Source organism: Bactrocera tryoni, chromosome 2 (genome assembly GCF_016617805.1).
Source record: "Bactrocera tryoni isolate S06 chromosome 2, CSIRO_BtryS06_freeze2, whole genome shotgun sequence".
Classification (NCBI taxonomy): Eukaryota; Metazoa; Arthropoda; class Insecta; order Diptera; family Tephritidae; genus Bactrocera; species Bactrocera tryoni.
Genome location: NC_052500.1, coordinates 17,923,272 through 17,945,391, shown reverse-complemented (window position 1 = coordinate 17,945,391; position 22,120 = coordinate 17,923,272). Strand labels below are relative to the sequence as shown.

Sequence of the window (22,120 nt, the reverse complement as noted above, 5' to 3'; positions counted from 1 at the left end):
CGTTAAATTTAACTACCCTCAATGCTATTTTTAAAATCCCACCAACGCAATACAACTATGTTGAAGGCAAAAAAAAATTGAATTATGAAATTTAAAAATTTCACAGTCAAAATAGTCTTTGATCCTCAATGTTGCTTGTGTTTATAATAAAATTCGAAATGGTTTTCGTATTCAAAAACTAATATTGAAAGTGCGACCAACGTGCCACATGAAGCGTGCCACTAAAACAGAAAGTCTATAAAATTGTACAGAATCGGGATATTTGGCATTGTTGTTGAGCAAAAATTTGCAAAAATATCAAATGTGAATTTAAACAATTTTTTTATTGCACAGCAAAAGTTAGGAACAAAATATGGAGAGAAAGTACATTGTATTAAACTGTTGTCTGAATGCGAAATTATAATAAAAATTCTTGGCACAGCAGCGAGCATGTTTAATTTGGACTACATATGGTATATCCATTGTGAAAATGTACGTATGATTCTATATAGTATGTATATAGTAAGACGATTGTTTATTGGAAAGTTTAAGTTTTAATTCAATTAATATGCAAATTGATACTAAATACACAAATAGTCTGCAATGTTTACAAACAATTATTTTGCCTCTAAGCAACACCGTTATAACGCTTTTAATTAGGCCACAAGCTAGTTAATGAACCACTATCCAGCCACTATGGCCCAGCTGAATGACCTAATGATAGTTTGACTGGCTAATTGATATTAAAGGCGGCGAATAAACATACAAACTATATCTATATATACATAAATAAACAATATTACATGCATATATGTATGTACAAATATTGTCTGCGCACCCAGTAGAAATTGTCTGCTGATGATGGCAGGAGGTTTTAAGAAAAGTTGAATAATTTCACTACTCTACAAGGTCTGTGGAATCGAACAATCAACTGGTATAAATTCTGTGATATACTGGCACTTTGGTGATGTGTCTATAATAACTCGTTGAAGACGATAGAGGCGGCAAAGCTAGACATTTGTGGTTTCATCTCGACACCAGATTACCAGATTATTTGATGTACATCTTAATGACATGAAAATTATATGTATTTGTTAGACAGCCTTTGGTTAGTATTTTATAGCTTCGAATTCACTTCATTTGGTTTTAGTATTTGTATGATATTATGTAATAATTTAAGCTAACCTCAATTTGAGAAAAATCAGAAACGTACGATGCGTAGAAAATTAATTGTAATATCGATAAGTTATCGATAGTAAATACTCCTAAAGCTACCCATTACCGAACTAAATACGTTAAGCGCACGGATTTCACTTCCTTCAAATTCTTCGAATATATTTCTTACACTGATGAACTTATCTGACGATTCCATTAAGTTCTCTTTGACTGTGCAGAGCTGTATTCCTAAATTGTTAATCCTATATAGAATGAGGGTAAAAGAAAACCAGCTAAAGTAATCACAGGCATGGAAATATTCCTTCCCCTGAATAGACTATTAATTCTTCTTCTTTATTCTTTATTGGCATAGGCATCGCTTACGCGGTTATAGCCGAGATTACAATTACATAGAGTCATGTGTAGAAGTTCACATAAGTGAGGAAAGTTCTCTAAGCGCCATTCACTTGGGAGTGACCAGAAATGATTTTATTACATATGGCTCAAGCAGCTCACGAGTACACCAAGTATCCTCTGGGTAGCCAAAAAACATCCGTTTGAAGAGGAAACATCTCCTCCGCAGGGCTATGCGCTAGGTTTGGGACCCACCACGTAAAAAACATTACCAATGAAAAGAAGGAATGAAGGAAAATTTGTTCACAATATTTAAAAAGAAACCATTTTTCGAGCAAACCAGGTGAATCTCGGTAAATTCTTTGAGATTAGTGAAAACTTTCCGACTTTCCAAATCCATATAAAGTTAATAAAACCCGAACTATACGGGAAACTTTCTAGATAATAGATAAATGAAAATATGGTTACTTCAAACAGAACCTGATACTAGTCATAATCCATATATGTACATACATATGTTCTGCCTAATATTTATGTCTCTAAAACTCAATGGTAGTACTCAAAACCTCCATAGAAACCCTTTGTTCAGTATAATTGCGTTGAGCCCCTCTCTAGGAAACAGTTCGAGGATGATGGAACTAAAATGTATTAAACATTATATTACCATCAGCTTCTCAACATGGAATGATACAAAGTTGATCTCTTTCAAAACTTGCCTAGCCTTTATTTGAAGTCAAATGTAAATTTAGGTATATATTTGTATATTGATAGTTTTGTATGAAAATACCTTCCAAGCTAGGCATATGTATTTCAAAATTTTTTCTTATATCGAAATACGAGGGTAACTAGTAAATACAAACATATAAACACTTTTCGAAAGGAACAGGTAATATTTGCTTTAGAGCAGATTGATTTACAGGGAGCCGAAAAACGGAAATGCAAGAAATGTTCTATGGATCATTCTGAACAACTTTGCCGAAGAAATTATGGAACCGGTTTCGAGCCAGCGATTTCTAAGTCGAAGTGTTTTTAGAGATCATAAGCATTTGCTCGTCAGCTTTAAAGATATCTGAATGAAATTTAATACATAGGTGCATTTCAATATTCTATTGATTAGACGCATAATGTCTTGAACAAAGTTGTTCAGAATGATACATAGAACATTTCTCGCAAATCGATTTTATAGAATAAAATCGACCCACTCTACCTGCATATATAATCCACAAATACATATATACATATGTACATACATACTTTCTAGATTGCGCCTGAACTTTTGCTAAGCAAAAACTAATTTGTTGCTTTTATTCGCACTAATGACAGTTTTAATAGTTAGAATGACATAACTGTCAACACAGCGTAAGCAAACAGCTGATACACTAATTAAAGGATACGCAAACAATAACAAATGGGTGTGTTTCTGCTTTTTTTTTGTTATTTTAAGCACCTAATTGAAATAGTTAATGGCTTAAGCAATTTCTAATTAGATGCGATAAATTGATTTTTGTGCGCTGATAGCAAATTATATTAAAAAAACCAGAAAACTTCGGTTGCAACGAAGCTATAATACCCTTCACATGTTAATTTCTTACAGCAGAGAAGGATATAAAAATCTTTATCGGTCAGCTTGTATAGCAGCTAGCAGACGGACATGGCTAAAACGACTCAGCTTGACACACTAATCCTGTAAGGGTTTAATTAAGAAAAGAGTTTCTGTAAGGTGTTACATGGGTTTCCTCGGGTAAAAAACAGCCTTTTTTCAATAATTTTTTTCTCATATGAAAAATAAAATATTTTATTAGATTTTTTTATTGCTATAAACATACACTTTAACAAAATTTTTGGAAAAAAAAAAATATTTTAAACTCGACCATTGTGAAGCCATTTCCGGTGAGCCCTCGGAAAAATTGTTGTAATCGAAAAAAAAAAATACTTCTTCTAAGTCTTTACGAATTGTATCTCAAAGACCTGTGTAAAATTTCATGAAGATCGGTTGAGTAGTTCTCGAGAAATCTTGCCAACCGACTTCAAAAACACAGTTACGAGAAAAACGCGTTTAAAGACGGCGCACATGACCTACATATGTAGCTAGCCCTGTCCGCACAAGTTCCCAAGGCTGTATCTCCCAAATTTTTACTCTGATCAACTTGAAAATTTAGGAAAATATTCTAGAGGTGTAGAATTTAATAAGACAATAAAAAAAAAATTTCGATTTTTTTAAAAGCCGTAAGCCTATGCAACCCCTTAAAGACAAGAAAAATAACGAAATGAGTGTAATTTGCTTCTCCTTGGCCTCTAGAATGTCAAAACGACACTATTTGAATTTTCAAAAATCAATAAAAAGTCAAAATTGCAACCCTGCTGCTGTCACCTATTATACGCAACTTGGTAATTTCACAATTTGTTGAAATGCTGTACATTTCTACCACAATTAAATAGCATCATTTACTCAGCAATGACGCTGATGACTCATTTTGGTTTACGTTGAGAGTTTTCACTGTCACAGATCTGCAGACGCCATCCAATAAAAAAGGAAACTTTCACGTCGCTTCACTAAACGTTTTTACTTTTCTTTTAGTTTGCAACGATTGAACTGTGTTTTTGTTATTGTTGTACTTTAGATTGTTTTCCTTTTCAGTTGTCTGCCAAAAACTGTGCGGCTGCCAAAAAAGTTGTTTCGCGCAAGAGGAGCAAAAGCAATAAAAACGTAAAGACGGTGCGCGGTATTCATATGCATGCATGTATGTATGTGTGTGTGAGTGTGTGCGTGCAATACAGACAGCAGACAAATTTTGGATGCAGCAACTGTTGAATCACTGCCGGGTACATGTAGTATGCAAGTACATATACATATGTACATATGTGCAAGTATGTAGGTGGTTACATGCGAAAAGAAAACGAAAATGTAAAACGTTGGAAAAATCCGCTTGCAATGTCACTCATACCACCCGGTGTGCCATTCGGTCAAAGTGATGCTTACAATGCGTACACACTTTGTTTGTGTTAGTGTACTGTACATCCGTTTGAAAGAAATGTTTAAATGTTTATTTCTATATACGTTTTAGCGTTTATAATTTTTTTTTTGCTTTTCCTATTCGAATTTATTTATATTTTTCATTTCGTTCTTGCATTTCCGTTCCATTTTGGTACCTCTCACCACATTTTGTTGCTTTAAAATATGGTTTATTCTATTTATTTTTGATATTTTGTAGTTTTTGGCAAGCGGAAGCCCTGCGCGTGTGCTGTATGCGTGCGCGTAAAGGACAGTGAAAACGTTTAAAATGATAAATGGCTGTTTGTTGCTGCTTTTCGCATAATTTATTTATTTTATTTTAAAGTAATAAACGAAAGTGGTTTTCTGTTGAGTGTTTTATTTCTATTTTTTTTTTTTTTTTTTTTTTTTTTTTGCAGCTGTCTGAAAATGACAGCGAAATTTCAAGTTGAATTCTGTGTTTTGTTGCCAGTTTATTGCTTTTGTGATTTATTGCTACATGAAAAAACTATTTCATATGAATTTATATAATTCTTAGTCACTCAGTCAAAAGCATGGGAATATATTAGCATACATTTTTTATTAAAATTATAAAACAATTAGTAATTGGTAGCACATTAAGAAAGTTAGTAGCTTCAAAACAGTACTCTCATCTGGGTTGTCAAGAAAGAAAAAAATTTAATAATATCTGAGGCAAAAATCTAAGTTTGAAATGGAAATTACTTTGAGTAATTTCTACAACTTTGACACAATAAGAATGTGTTTTGCGTGCTTCGCTCAACATAATCGGCCTAATGAGCATACTATTTATAACACCATCAACTATCTGAAGACCCAGCATTCATAATTGGATAATATTCGACCGAATAGAACACGTCCAGCACGCACTGAAGAAAATATAGCAGTCGTAGCTGATAATCTACGCGACGACCGTGGAGAGTCGATTCGGCGCCGTTCGTAGCAATTAGGACAGACATATGGAACGACTTAGCGCATCTTACGTCGAGATCTTAAATAGAAAGCATACAAAATAAAGCTTGGGCAAGAACTGAAACTGATCCGACGTTTTCGAGCCAAATTTTATTCAGCGGTTAGGCCATTTCTAGCACAACTGGTATGTAAACAACCAAAATTGCCGCATTTGAGACGAAGATAAACCTTAAGAGATTCAAGAAGAAACAACGGTTTGGTGTGGTTGGTGAGCCGATGGAATCATCGGTCCATGTTTCTTCAAAAATGATGCCGATGATGATGAGAATATAACCGCTAATGATGACTGAAATTGAAGCACGTAATCTCGGCGACAATTGGTTTCAAAAAGACGGCGCCACTTTAATCAATGGATTTATTGAGAAAACACTTCGGTGAGCTGATAATTTTTTTTGGCTGATTTATTGGCCCGTTCGAGTTTTTCTTGTGGGGATATGTAAGTCTAAAGTCTATGCAGACAATCTCGCTTCGATTCAGGCGTTAGAGCTAAACATCACGCTTGGCATTCGGAAGATATGCTTGAACGAGTCTTAGAAAATTGGACTTAACGGATGAACCATCTGAGACGTAGCCGCGGCCAATATTTGGAGGAGATAATAAATGCCAAAAATTGTTCTTCCGTTTGATAATAAATCATTAAATTGAAGTTTATGTTTTTTTCTTTAAAAAAGTAGGCAACGCAGAAATGGATCACCCTTTACTTTATGACAACAAACGAATAAATATAAAAGCGATGAAGAAAGCAGTAAAGCTTAAGTTGGTTAATAGTAATAAAATTAATTGTTATACTATAAATGATTACCACCTGTTGTGATAGACTGGAATACCTTTTCCTATAATGCAGTATATAGGAGTTTTTAGATTCCACAACAATCTGAGCTGTCCATGTGAGATACCTGTGAGCATCGACCTCTTAACCTAGTCTAACCTAAGTTCCTGTAGACTATTTTGATGATTTCACGTTCTCTTTTTAGCGAAATTTACTTTGTCATATTTTTTATTCGAAATTATGCAGCACAATAGGGGTAAAGCTTGTTTATTAAAACAAATAGGTATGACGTAAATACTACAATTTATGACAGTTAGTTTTGAGGTAAATAGCACCTGCATACGAGTGTGCGTGATTCTGCATGTAAACAGTTATTGTTTTTAGCACAACAATTTCACCAAAATATCGTGTGTGTGTGTGTATTTCAGCAACTCACTGACGTCTGAGATTTTATTGCAAATATCTATTTTTATGCTAAATGAAGTTTGCCACGAAGCGTGTAACACCCAGAAGGAAATGATCAGCTTGACGAGCTAAGTCGATTTCGACATGTTCGGCTGTGAATACGCGAATTAGTGCCTCAGTTTTTGAAATATAGTTCTGAAATTTTACACACACATTTTTCTTTCCAAGAGCCTGCATATTTGTTCGAACCGCCGATATCGGACCACTTTAGGATATAGCAGTCATACAAACTAGCTGATCAAAATCAAGTACTTGTATGAAAAACTTTTTTATTTGACGGGATATCTTCATGAAATTTGGCATGTATTATTATCATAAACAGTGTTACATTCGCTGTATATATTTCAGATCGGACCACTATAGCATATAGCTGCCATATAAAGTGTTTGATTACAATCAAGTAATTGTATGGAAAACTTTTCGATTTGACGAGCTATCTTCACAAAACGTGGCATAGATTATTGTCGAAGGTTAAGCTACAATAGCCGAAAATATCGTTCAGATCGGACAACTTTAATTAAGAGAAAGATTTTTTTATACTTTTTAATGCCGCAAAGTACTTTATACAAATATACCTACATAATAAGCAAATATGTATATTTTCGCTTACATACACACATTGCACGCTAATCGTTTTCTACATTTATCATGAGTTATTGATTTTTTACGTACTGCTATCTAAATACTAAACGCAGATGCATAGTGCATACATATCTACATTTGTTTGTACGCTTCCTTGTAATCAATATTATTTATTAGTTTAATAAATATGCTTAATTAAATCGTGAGTGCAATAATGAGCTGGAGAGTGAGTGATATGAATGCACTCGATGGGGAGACTTTCCAGTAGAGTTGGAAAAGCTGGCCGGCAGCATGAAAAACCAACATACATATGTATGCATAAACATATACATATATATATGTAAATACCGTTATCTGCATTACAACAACAAAAGTCGTACGAAAACACTTTCTCATTGAATGTCTAACGCGCATTGTTTTCCACTCAACCATCAAATTATGCAAATATATAAGCAGTGTAAATTATATATTTATATGTACATACATATGTTTGTTTGCTTGAAGGTATGTAAATAACATGTTTGTTTATTGTATGCATACATATGTACATATGTACTTCATATGCTCGCATCATAATTTGGCCAGGCATAAAGACAAATATGACCAGAGCAGCTGCCTGTGAAAGTCCCAGTTGAATTGGCAGAAACATAACTCGCTGATAAATATGCGCGCGCTCATAAGTATGCTATATTTTAAACACTCACACATATGTGTGTATGTGTGTTAGCATTTTTATTATTATAGGGGTGTGATATTACTAACAATTGTTAACACATTCATAGTCGTATTTGTGTTTATCTTTAAATATCTACTGACATACACACATGTAAATATATACATGCATACAAAGATATGTACTTGTTAGTATGTATGTGTAATGAAGTAAAACAAAGCTGTCGTCACAGTGTCGCCGTTTGAAGGAATGCGCTCTATCCGCCAGTCGGGACGGTCAGTCAGCTACGAATAATGTGTGCCCAATAAACAAAAATTTTATGAAATGCTAAATATACATATATTTTTAATTGGACAGTTTTTAAGTCATATACGGACTAAGTTAGACTATAACAGGTCAATTGAAAAGTCCTTGGTTTACCGTACTATAACATTTTTTTCGTTTTTTTATTCAACATACATAGTTCCCTTCAAGTGTGATACACTGATTATAGCGACCCACCAATTTCTCGATACCATTTTTGTAGAACGATTTGGCTTTTGCTTCAAAGTAGGCCTCAGTTTCGGTGATCGCCTCTACATTCGGTAAAAATTTCTTCCTAACGAGAATTTTTTTCAGGTCTGAGAACAGGAAATAGTCGTTGGAGGCCAGATCTGGAAAATACGGATGATGTAGGAGCAATTCGAAGCCAATTCATGGACTTATCTGGCCATCGTTTTCGCTGACTTGTGACACGATGAATTGTCTTGGTGAAACAGCACTTTCTTTTTCTTCAAATGCGTCCGTTTTTCGGCGATTTCGACCTTCAGACGGTCTAATGATGCTATCTAATAGTCGCTCGTCCTTCCTTTTTTAAGGTAGTAAATAAAAATTATTCCACGCGCATCCCTAAATACAAACGCCATAACTTTGCTAGCCTTGACTGTTGCATTTTTTCCACGCTTTGTAGCGGACTCATCGTGTGCAGTCCACACGAATGACTTTCGATGTGACTTCGGGGATAACTGATGGAGCCACGTTTCATTCATTGTCACATATCGACGCAAGAACTCGATTTTATTACGGTTGAACATCTCCAAACTATGTTCCGAATCATCAACTTGTCGTTTGTTTTTGGTAAAAAGTGAGCTCACGCGGCATCCATTTTGAACAGAGCTTTCTCGTACCTAAATATTCGTGAATGGTATGATGTACACATTCAATTGATATCTTTAGAGTGTCTGCTATCTCGAACAACTTCACTTTACGGTCAGCCAAAAATATTTTGTGGACTTTTGTAATGTTTTGTAACTAACACCCACTTTTAAACCTCAGTCACCATCTTCGGTGCTCATTTCACTGCGTCTAAACTTAGCATATCAATCCTTAATGGTTGATTTTCCTGGGAAAATGTCCACAAACTCGTCATTAAGCCAAGTTTTTTCTCCAATTATATTTTTTCCCGTCAAAAAGAAATGTTTTTTCAGCATTTCTATTTTTTCTTTAATTTTTTAACAAAAATAAAGGTTGCTTCACTAAAAATCATATAATTTACAAACTAATGATTTGACAGCTACACGAGTTTTATGAAGCTTAAAGCTTACTAAAAATCATATGGATTTAATTTTAGTAGCGCCATCTATGTGTCGGGGCGCGGAATTTTCTATTGACCTGTTATACTGTTAGACTGGTGCAGAAGAAAAAATGGTAAAAAATGAAAGAAATTTATATAAAAAAAAAAATAACTTTGAATCGTTTGGTAGAGTCTTTGTTTGGGTTTTTTAAGAAAATTAAATCTTTTATAAAATTCAATAAAAGAGAACATGTGACTATCCAATTAACAAGATATAATCGCTGGTGTTTCTATCTCTATTTGATTATACCAGTTTGAAGTATTTATACCAGTTGTTTATTCGATGCTAGTTCAATGAACACGATAGTTGTTGATGATTATAGAGACAAAGAGGGAAATACTGCCTATAGTGACAACAATAAAAACTAAGATCAAGAAATTGTCGAAAGAAACAAAATAACAATCATTAACTATCGAACGAGCAAACAGTGATGCTTGAAATTTTTTTACACGAGACGATAGGAAGAAAAAGTAAATACAGAACTTAATGACAATTCAGAAGAGAAGGCGAAAGAGTTGGAGAAGAAAAATATATTGGTATAAAATGTATCACGAATTTTGGTTAAATGTTTGCCAAGTATAGATATTTTCAGGCAAGTCCCAGTGAGCTTTCAAAATAGTTCTAACACATATTTGTTTGTTTCGTTTTTTCAACAAGCACCAACCCCTACTAGTCGAATCCTTCGTCAAAAATAATAAATCTGCAATAGATGGCATATCAGTCTTCGTTTATGGTTTTCATAAACTGCAGTCGGGAAACTTATTTTATGGGATAAACAATTAACAATAACATCAGAAGCAGATAAACTTTCATATTTTTAAATTTTATTTAAAAATATATTCAAACGTTTTTCTTAACAAATTCAATTACTTTTGCTTACTGGGTTTAAGTTTAAAATTTTTCGTATACATTTTCATGCGGATGTGCGCCTGCAAGTAGACTTTGTATTTGCTAACTTCGTTTGTATGTGTGCACTACAGCGTTTTTCATTACAAATACCGAGCAAAAAATCTCTGTTTAATAAGTGCTAGTTGGAATTTATAATTAAATAGTCCAACAGTTGTACTTATTATATAATATCTGAAGATTTCTATACACAAATGGGCAGGCTAATGTCTTTCTTCTTTAATTTAACTTAATGCAGTTCTCTTTATTGCATGCATATAGGTTAAAGGGAATTTCATAGCACAGCTGATGCTGAAATTAACATTCTCCTGACTTTTTATATTATTTTAACATTTTTTCAAATTTTTTTAATTATGTCTGTCTTTCGAAAGACTTTTCGCAAGTGCTTCTTTTTTGTGGCATTTTTCGCGCCATTGAGTGAAAGTTTGCCCAAAGAGGTTTTCGTAATCGAAATGGTTTAAGATAGAATTATCACTTCAAAATTTTTATTTTCTCTACAAATGAACCAGTTTTATATATTTATATATACTTGTATTCTATACTATCTGTTTCATCACCCATCCCACACAATATTGCTTTCCATCACAACCAGTTTATTCGCTTAACTGTTATTTTAAAAGATTTCGATACTTCATCAATCAATTTGTCTATTTTTCGAAGTGCCACTTGAACGCTTCAACACAAAATAAGCACACATACACATATAAATATATATGTATGTTTATATAAGAGACACATTTCTATACTCATCATCTGCAGCATAAAGTCATTGATTGTTTATCTCAAGGATTTTATTTTAGTTTCCGTTAGTAAGTTGTTGACACAACGAATGCCCTTAGTTTGAAGAGTTCGAGTTAAAAATAAAGGAAAACAGTTCAATGGGAAGAAGTATAAAATCATAGAAAAAAACAGTTTGCTTCGCTATACTTAAGTATAATAACGTTTTAACTGGTAATTTATTTAAAAATGTCATTAAAAAATTTTCATTTATTCGAGAATATTTTGCTCTTATAAAACTAAAAAATATAATACATGAAATGTATATGATATCGCACAGAAACCCCAAAATTTAAAGCTTATAAAATAATCGAGAAATTTAGTCGATTATATGCTTACATAAAATGACGTCTGCGAACTCGCAGTTTTGCCAAGAGATACAAACGAGTTTAAAATTGTGTATTTTTTTACTATCTACCCTTACAAAGAACTAGCTTATGTTAGCTTTATTTGAAGCAAATTATGTGGCCCATACGGCAGGAGGAGGAAGAATTCTATACCATTAGCCATTAGAGTCAATAACTTCTTTATATGACCGAATAACTTCTTTAGTTTAGACCACTAGAACCGGAGCCGCTGTTCGCTGTGATAAGAGGGCGGAGAGAGAATAGATAACCACTGGCCTGAGCGAAGCAAAACTATTATTGAGAGGGTAGAAGCAAAAAAGGTTGAAGCTCAAATAATCAATCAAACCAAATTTAGCCACAGATAAAGTTAGGATACTGACCTCAGGTCTATTGTGCCCTCTCCTAAGTCACAAAAACTCACCTAGTCCCAGCGAATTGATAAATTTCAATATACTCCTGGGTGCTAGCGAAGGGATGTGATCCCTAAGCTTAGGCGTCAACATGAAAACGGAGCTAGGTTTGAAAGTGAATATAGAAATGTCATCCATTTCAGTTATTGGCCAAAGAGAAGTACGGACCCGTTCGATTTTGAAGAGTAGACTATTTAAAAACGTTATGTCTTTTAGTATACATTGTCATTGTAACACAATGAAAGACGTCCCCGATGTTTTTGAGAAATCTCTCTAAAATGGTGTCTGCTCTGAGGCGATGTGATCGCTATTTAGAAACATGGATCCAAGGGCCTTTTCCTGCGCCTATAGACTACATTTAATTAGTAGCAATGAAACATTCGGATTCTACCATGATGGTGGATGCTGCGGTGCGGGCAAGCTCATCAGCCAGTTCATTCCAGGCTAAATCCTGTAACCTGGCACCCAAATAAGGTGTATTTGGTTACGATCTGATAGACTGTTGAATCGTTCTATACGCTCCTGCACCAATAGCGATTTGATCCCGTACACGGATCTTTGAGTGCCGCTTGACTATCGCTTGGTATAACTATACGTTCATTGCGATAGTTGCGTTGGAGGTATATCTCTACGCACCGACTTATAGCAAGGACCTCTGCTTGGAATATGTTCGAAAAGCTACCCATAGGTATGAAGAGTTTGGTGTGTGGTCCTGCGACCCCTGCGCCAATTCCCTCCGACTTTTCGAGACATCGGTGTACCACTTGATTGTACTATCCCTAAGCAGTAGCTCGAGAGCAGAATCGTTCCATTCAGCATTACTCCTAATGAGCCATAAACCGAGAGAAAAGAGAGAAAGAAATGGCTTTCTGTACCTATTATTTATTAGGTAGCACTTTGTACCAAACATTTTTTATTATTGTGAAAGGAAAATATTCAAATATTTCTAATTCATTTATTGTCCGAGGTCCAGTTTAAAATTTCTCCAGATAAGAGCTAACATAAGTTTAATATTTAAAACTTTTCTTTTATATACTTTTCAAACCTTTTGATTAACACTAAACTATTCCACTTTCAGATCCTGTCGTCTACTTTCCCATGTCTGCAGTAAAACTAAATCTGCCATTTAACGAAAAGTCACAGAGTATATTTTCCAAAATACCGATTGGACGCTTTCAGATACTGTCCGTTGGTAAGGACAATGAGGACAAAACAAAAGAATATCTCTACACTTTGGATAATGACGAACTGTTGCATGTGAACGGCAGCACCGGAGAGGTCTTCATGAAGGACGATTATCAAACCACACAGAAAAAGACGAAAATAATCTTAACCGCCATACCGCGGAATGAGCACAAGGCGCTTGACAAAATACCGCAAATGAAATTGGAGGTGACGCCACAGGCGGAAGCTGAGTATTGCGCGAATTTGGAGAATGTCTGCTTTTGGGATGCAGCGCAGTACACAATAGTGGAAGACGCCACTGCTGAGGAGTCGGAGCAGTTGAGTGCTTTCGATCCTTTACGAGTGGGTACATTAAATCCACGTGCCACACGCTATCTCTGCCCCACGATGGATGTGAAATACACGCTAACGAGTGGTGATAAATATTTCACATTAAAAAATAATGAAATCTATACTAAAATACCGTTGGATTATGAGTACTTCAATACAACAGAAGTGAAAAATTTCGCAGTGAGCGTCGCTTGCACGATTAAAATGAGCGACGATAAAACGTTGGTGTTCAATAAGACGCTGCAGGTGGCGCTTTTGGATCGCAATGACAACGGACCGGAGTTACAAAATGAGGGCGTCTACAATTTCTTGTTGGATAATCCACATTTCAAACAGGTTAGTTTGCGGTAACTACGCACAATTTACTAGCCGTAAGGTGGCAAGTGGGGCGTTGGAGTTCGACGTAAACTTATCGATTGTTTTCGTTTTGCCTTATCGCACAATGCTCACTGGTTTCGCCATAAAAATTTGTTTTTTTTTCGTATTATTTTTGGCGTAAGTTTGGCTGTTATTATTATTACTTTTATTTTTTCGTCTGCCAGCGGGTCTGACGTCTTTCGTGCATTTTCCAGCGCTGTTGGCTTTTATTGCATGATACCGGCAAACTTTTTGTGGTAAACTAATTCGCATCACGCAACCGGTATTCGTCTTGTCGGGTTAGGTACAGACCATTGCACATATACATAGATATACATATATATAGCGTATTCATTATAACCGTCTGCTGTTCGTCTGGCTGGTTGATTGTCTACCTTGTAACGCGCCTTCTTTCATTTGTCTTAACTGTCTGCTAGTTTGGTTGGGGTGGAGGTAACTGAATTTGTAAATTGCCAGTAATTTCCGGCATTTTTTGGTTTAAAGCAAATGTTAAAATCCGTTGCGGAAATACACGGTCAGCATTGATTTAATTTCAGTTTCATTAGTGAGATTAAAGTTAGATCCGGACATAAAAAAATCAATTTCTGAATTAAAGGCTACTATGCTAAGCTTAGGCGTCAACATGAAAACAGAGCTAAGTTTGAAAGTGAATACAGAAATGTCGTCCATTTTAGTTATTGGCCAAAAAGACGTACGGACCCGTTTGGTTTTGTAGAATAGACTATTTCAAAACGTTATGTCTTTTAGTATACGTTGTCGTTGTAACGCCATGAAAGACTCCCCAATGATTTTGAGAAATCTCCCCAAGGGTTTGCTCTAGTAGACTTGGATCCAATACCGCAGAATATTTTACCAGAGTTGGTAGAAGGTAAAGTAATACGATTAAACATCTTAAAAATATTACCCCCCTAGTAGAAAGACAGCTGTAATCCTGTGGTTTTCGATAACGCAATCGAGACACGGGTTCGATAGGAAATACGGACCATTATTACTACAGAGTTACTAAGATAGGACTGTATAGGTCTGGTCTTAACCGAGTGTATCAAAATATATCTTATAAAACACATATGTATAGAAAAAAATTAATATTGATAGTAATCAAGGGGTTCTAAAACTATTAAACCAATTACGACCTAAAGCTAAGAACTCGGGCAAACCTCATATACCTCTTCTCAAGATCACAGTAATTGCGTTGAAGAAGAACATAAAAATGTTCTCAACCTTCGACCTAACTGATTTTATCCGTTCAAGAACGAGTCACTATGATATATTTGCAGACACTTGGGGAGTAAGAGAATTAAATATCTGCGATTGGGGACACGAATATGTACATGTGTAAAACTAAATAACAACGTATTTTTCAATAAAAGCACTACAAAAGTGTTTCAAATAAAACAAAAACGGTTTGGAATATCAATGAAATTACATATTTATTCCTGGGAAAGTACATTTGATGCCATTATGTAAGGAACTCGACGGGTTCGACGGTTTTCAAGCATAAATCGGCCGATACTGCTGCATTTTCACGCTCGACATTCGTACGAAGTTCATCAATCGTCGCTGGCTTGTTAACATGGACCGTAGACTTGACGTAGCAACACAAAAAATAGCCGAACGGCGTCAAATGGTACGACCGAGACGGCCAATTGTGAGATAACACATTCATCAAACTTGGTTTTCAATAAATCGATTGTGACATTCGCTGTGTGGCTTGTGGCGTCGTCCTATTGGAATCACATATTGTCCAAGTCCATATCATGCAATTCGGGCCAAAAATATTCAGTTATCATTGAGTGGTAGAGATTCTCATTTACAGTCACATTCCGGTGTTGATCAAGACGAAACTGCCCAATGACGTCGCTGGCCCATAAAGCGCAGTAAACCGTAATTTTTTCGGGACGTAATAGTGACTCATGGAGTACGTGTGGATTGCTGCCTGACCAATAACGCATAGTTTGCTTATTGACGAAGCCATTCAGACGGAAATGAGTTTCACCGCTGAAGATGATTTTTCGATGAAAATCCGAATCTTTTTCAAGTCGTCAAGCGCCTTCAGTTCTTACGACAATTCGATCTTGTAAGGATGTAGACCAAGATCTTTTCACAAAATTCGCCACAACGACGTCACAGAGATGCCCATCATTTAAGAATGACGTGGGAGAGACTGATTTGGGGTTTCCTCAATTGATGCCCTAGTGGCAGCAATATTCTTGACACTATGGTCACGTCTTTATCTCACTGGCACGGGAACATTTTGTATTGTTCTTGTGGATTCAAATTTTTCCACTAGACGCTCAATTGTTGATATTACAGGACGATTATGAAGACCATAAATTGGACGTAGCTCTCTTAATGTTGAGGCCACTGACGCCGAATTTCGGTAGTAAAGTTTAATAATTTCGACTCGTTGTTGGATCGTATATCTTTCCGTGATGAAATGGCGAACCTTACTGAAGAGAAATGTCATAGGAGCGGAAAAAATATGGCGTCGTTTGCTGTTCCTATCGGTCTACTTTTGTAGCGTCTCTATTGAAAAATCCGATATAAAAGTTTGCTGATTCTCTTTAGTAGAGGCCCAGAACAATAGTCAGAAACTTTATAGAAAAACATACCTATGATATAATCTTTTCACGTGGCTTTATTAAGAGAGACATTAATGGGTCGGCTATCATATAACAGATAGAGCTACCCAGAGTTTACCTCGACATATCCTACACAAGTAATACATATGAAGAGTCTTGTATAAACCCTTCACATGTCCTTTAAACGCATATACATATCTTTGTCTCTAGTGTACATATCCTGCGCCTTTATGAATTTACATCAAAAATTTATTTCGAAATAAACATAACGCATATTTCCTTTGTTAGAAAACTCACTCCTCTCTTTTTTCAGGGCGATACAATTGGCAATAAGATTATCTTCACGGATAGAGATTCGCTCACATCGAACGCGCATTTAACTTATGAGATTTTCAATGACACCAGCGAATTGGTGCGACCCGATTGCACCGCCTACGAAGCTGATCATACTGGAAAAATAAAGTCCATCTTCAGTTGTCGTAAGTACGGACGTAACGAACTTAAACTCAATTACAACTTTTTTTCTTAATTTGTTTAGAGATACTATTTGCGCGCAACGGCATTTTGAGTCAATCATCATATTGCTTCAGTTTGATTGCAAGCGATAATACCGTCAATGCTAATACAATAAAAACAGTAAGTCCTCAGTGGATTTATTTAGTAAAAAAGAAAGTAAATAATATATACTATGTATTGTATTCCTGCAGGCCAAAGCGAACATATGTCTAAGCTCCGATCCAAATAAGATACACGAGGCTGATCGACCGCGCGTTTTGGAGTTGCGCCAACAACGTGGCATGAGCCGACGTCTAACCAACTTGGCTGACTCGATACTGGAAAACGATAATAAAGGTTTCTTAGCACCAAGCATTTTGAGCACCTATCCAAAGGATGTTTTTCTGCATCGCACAGCTATGTCTTATAGTCGTGTGGCACAGCCAGAGAACTATCAGAGTTTAATGGAAATGTCCGAGGTGCGCTTCACGATCGCTGAAGATCGTAGTGGCGCTTTTGGCATAACAACGTCAGCGGGCATCATTTATGTGAAGGATACAGCGGCTTTGGAGCAATCACCGGAAACGGTTTACTTGTGAGTATTATTATGAACTGTAATAAGTTTTGAAGTAATGTCAGATAATACTGAGGCTTTATGGGGCAGCTCGGTTCAATTAGCTATGAATTAGCTATTGAGAAGAGGGACGGAAAACATTTTCTTTGAAGGCGTCCAAATCTTTCGTAATGTTATGGAAAGCTACACCCTTTTCGACAACTGAGATCTCTCATATCTCCTGTACTACTTCCAAAATCTTTCACACCAGTATTCAAGAGTGTGTTTTCTTTTGGTAATTCGGCTCTTAGAAATTAAAGTCTAACCTTGAGTTTTTTTCAATTAAAAGTTGGTCTCTCATATCTCCTGTCCTACTTCCAAGATCCCTCGAACCAGTATTCAAGAGTGTGTTTTCTTTTGGAAATTGTGCTCTTAGAAATTAAAGTCCAAACTCGAGTTTTTCCTATTAAAAGTTGGTAGTAGGCTCTAATTCAGGAATCCTACAACTCAAGAGCACAAGAATTAGCAACAGGCTGAAAACTAGGAATTTTCAAATATTATGATTTATTTTATACTTAAGACTCAGTAATCTAAAGTAGCTCAATCAGACTTAATTGCTAACTTGTCTAGTTTTCTAGATAGGAAATTGAAAAACCAGTCAATAAATAATTTTTTTTTTGTAGACCAGAATACTCAACCTTGGAGCGGGAAGTGTATATAATAACATTAAATGGATCTAACTAATAACTACAAAAACTAATTAAAACAAAATTTCCTTCACAGTCTCAACATCACGTGGCACGACAGCTATCAACGTTCGTTCGTCGTCAATGTGCATCTCGTCGATGGACAGGCCGACAATGCCACTTGCGAACATAAGATCAAATCCCGCAGTCAAACTTGCGCACAAATTAAATACCAAAAACAATGTACGAAATTTTGCGGACTCGGCACAACTGGTGGCGCCTGTGTGTGGCGCGGTTCCAATGCGGGTTTCTTCGGACGCAATTATGCTTCCTGCGTGCCCGATGCTACGTACTGTACGGATAATGTTTGCGATCCATTAGAAGAACTGAATGCATTCATTTGTCCACAAGATTGCGTGGGAGCTGGCAAAATTATGGGTCCACACACATCCAATCCAAATAAGCGCGGCATATACTCGGCTTCCGGCACCTGCACCTGCGAGGACAATGGCAAGTGTATGTGTGCGCCACTCGACGACGAAGAGCCACGTCCGAAGCGTAAACGGAAGAACGACACAAAGTCGTTGGATGTCAATAAATTGACGAGGCTTGGTGGTACGGATATCACGCAGTCAGCACAAAATAATCAGGATAATGGTGTTATTGAACATGATGCTATGAGCATACATGTGGCCGGCTTTACTTGCGGCCGATCATGCATTCTACTGGCCATCACATGTCCAATTATACTGATCGTATTGTTGATCTGTTTAATTGCAACACAACGCAATCTCATAAGACGTACGCGTGGTAAGGAGGCGCTGTCGCAAAAATCATCAGCGAACGGTGATTGTGATGTACGTAACGGCGACGTGCCGTTAATGCAGTTGGAGAGCGGTTTGGCTAAATTCGATACGGTCGACTCAAAATGGGAGTTCGATCGGTCGAAGCTTCAGCTAGATGTGGTACTCGGTGAGGGTGAGTTCGGCAAAGTGATGAAAGCTTATGCATCCAATATTGCCGATATACCCGGTGTAACTACGGTGGCCGTTAAGATGCTTAAGAGTGGCGCCAATTCGGTCGAGTATATGGCATTGCTGTCGGAATTTCAATTGCTACAGGAGGTCTCACATCCGAATGTGATTAAGTTGCTCGGCGCATGCACGAAGGGGGATGCACCAATGATTATTATTGAGTATGCGAAATATGGCTCTTTGCGCAGTTATTTACGTTTAAGTCGGAAGATCGAGTGTTCGGGTGTGGACTTCACTGACGGTGTGGAGCCGATAACTGTGAAGAATATTTTATCATTTGCATGGCAGATATGCAAGGGTATGGCGTACTTGACGGAGATAAAGGTAAGAAATGTAATAATATTCTAAGGGGAAACTAACAACTAGTCAGTAAACAGATGACTGTAAATTACATTGGGGCCTCAATATGATAAAAAATGCCAGGCCAAGTTTAAGGTTAAGTTAGATTTACGTATATCAAGACGCTTTCGCCAAAAGATATATTGACGTCAACTCAAAGTCAATCGTCAAGCGAAGCGAAAAAGATAATCTGGTTCCATTCCCCCATTCGGGTCTACAGTCAAAGAAGTGACTGCCAATTATTTCACAAGATTCAAGCGAAGCTAAAAAGAGAATCTGGTTCCATTCCCACCACAGTTGGGCCTAAGTAACCGAAACGGGCCTGGATTTTATCCTGTCGAGCACTGTCAACTCGACACCATTCCGGAAATTACTTCAGGAATGTTTTCTGCCGCTACAATACCAACAACAAGAGAAACTGGAACAAAACTTTGAAGCAAAGTCTCAACTTTTAGAAACTTAGGTTGACATTAAGGGCTTCGTACCAGCTGAATATTGTAAAATCTTAGGAAATAATTATTGTGATATATTTTAGAACTGAATGAATAATACTCGAAACTTAAAAATTGGTTCATTATTGGATTTTATATCCCTTTTGCTCGCTTTTCTTTACTTCCAGCTAGTGCATCGTGACTTAGCGGCGCGTAATGTCTTACTGGCCGACGGGAAAATCTGCAAGGTATCAGATTTCGGCTTAACACGGGACGTCTATGAGGACGATGCGTATTTAAAGCGTTCACGTGACCGGGTGCCCGTGAAGGTAATTTACGACATACATATAAACATAAAAACTATGGCTAACTAATAAAACATGTACTCTTTTCTAAAAGTGGATGGCGCCCGAATCATTGGCCGACCATGTCTACACCACCAAATCCGATGTGTGGGCTTTTGGTGTGCTCTGTTGGGAGTTAATTACGCTAGGCGCATCACCATATCCCGGCATACCGCCACAGAATCTCTATCATTTATTGAAAACCGGCTATCGCATGGAGAAACCCGAAAACTGTTCGGAAGAAATGTGAGTGGAAACAACAGACCTAATAAAAAATAAATTAATAAAAAATTTATATTGAATAAATATGCCTGCCCTCCCACCCACAGCTACTCCATTGTGCGCACATGTTGGATCGACGATCCGAACGCGCGTCCATCCTTCAAGTATCTCGCTTCGCAATTCGAAAAGTTACTCGGCAATAATGCCAAATTTATCGAAATGGAGTCGAGCGCCATTTCAAATCCCATGTATTGCATGGATGAGGCCAAACTTATTGGCGCATCGCAACCGGATTTAACCGCATGCCTGGAACAGCAGCTAGGTGAGCCCGACCCGTTGGAACATCTCTGGCAGTCACCGAAAATTTGCTATGACACACAAGAATGTCCGAGTAGTCGGGAATTCTCTACAAATTTCAGCATGGAATTCCAACAGACACCACCACCGCCCGGCTATGATGTGCCACGCCCACTTATCGAGGCAGCTACCACAGAGCAGACGTTACGTTATGAAAATGATTTGCGTTTTCCATTAAACATACGTAAGTCCGTATGTAACGCCAGTATTACGTCGAATAGTCAAAATGGCAGCAAAGCTGGTGGTGGTTATGGTGTTGGTGCCGAAGCGGATGGCAGCGACGGCGTGGCGGCACATTATTCGATGCCAGTGAAACGTGGACGCTCCTATGTGGATATGACCAACAAGACGTTCATACCCGATAACTTGGATAGTGATGAGTTTGAGAAACATCTCTCGAAGACAATCTCATTTCGATTTTCTAGTCAACTGAATTTGAAGGAGCAAGACTTTGGCGCTGTTTAAGATTATATAAGGTTACCATACCATAAGGCTGGCTGGTTGCATAGGCAATTTTTTATTTATAAATTTGTTTACTTATAGTATTTTATAATGTATTTGTATATGTGTATGTAAAGTAAATTGTTGATTAGTTTTAGTTCATGAATTTATAAAATTAGTTAAATTATTTGTGTTTAAGGAATTTTGAGGTTAGTGGAGAGGCTAATTTTTATATGACATCTCGATGTATACATGTTTGTATCTGTGTGTGTGTGTGTGTGTGTGTAATTATAACGCATTTGAATTAAGTTTGGCTAGATTAATTGCCAAAAAACTATTCTGGTAATAAAATTTAAAGTTGTTTTTAAGTTTCGGCAATTTTTCCCATTAAAAAAATTAATCGTGATTAATTACAACAAAAAATTAACCGTAATTATTTTTTTTAATTTTTGAAACTAATAAAATTAATAAAATTTAAAGATTTTTTCTTAAGTTTTAGCAATTTTTCCCATTAAAAAATTAATCGTGATTAATTACAATAAAAAATTAACCGTAATTATTTTTTTTTAATTTTTAAAGTTAAGTTTCATGTTAAATTTCAACTTTTTGGGAGAATTTTTCAAAATGATTGTAAAGTATTGCAAAAATAAATTATAATTTTTAAAATTTCAAATTTATTTATTATAAGGTATAATTAAATATTTCTATGTGATGAATTATTTACTATAAAT

General features: G+C 36.3%; 1 protein-coding gene across 1 annotated transcript in view; it reads left to right on the top strand.

Moving 5' to 3' along the window:
* The window catches only part of LOC120769727 (proto-oncogene tyrosine-protein kinase receptor Ret), a 43,402-nt gene extending 21,739 nt beyond the window's left edge, over positions 1 to 21,663 (top strand). Inside the window, exons 3-10 of the mRNA XM_040096874.1 lie at positions 13,091 to 13,863; positions 16,801 to 16,966; positions 17,026 to 17,123; positions 17,195 to 17,577; positions 18,319 to 19,579; positions 20,214 to 20,354; positions 20,425 to 20,615; positions 20,699 to 21,663. Coding sequence (XP_039952808.1) covers positions 13,091 to 13,863; positions 16,801 to 16,966; positions 17,026 to 17,123; positions 17,195 to 17,577; positions 18,319 to 19,579; positions 20,214 to 20,354; positions 20,425 to 20,615; positions 20,699 to 21,413 — 3,728 coding nt within the window. The 3' untranslated portion in view covers positions 21,414 to 21,663. The remainder of the gene's footprint in view (positions 1 to 13,090; positions 13,864 to 16,800; positions 16,967 to 17,025; positions 17,124 to 17,194; positions 17,578 to 18,318; positions 19,580 to 20,213; positions 20,355 to 20,424; positions 20,616 to 20,698) is intronic.
* The last annotated feature ends 457 nt before the right edge of the window (positions 21,664 to 22,120 follow it).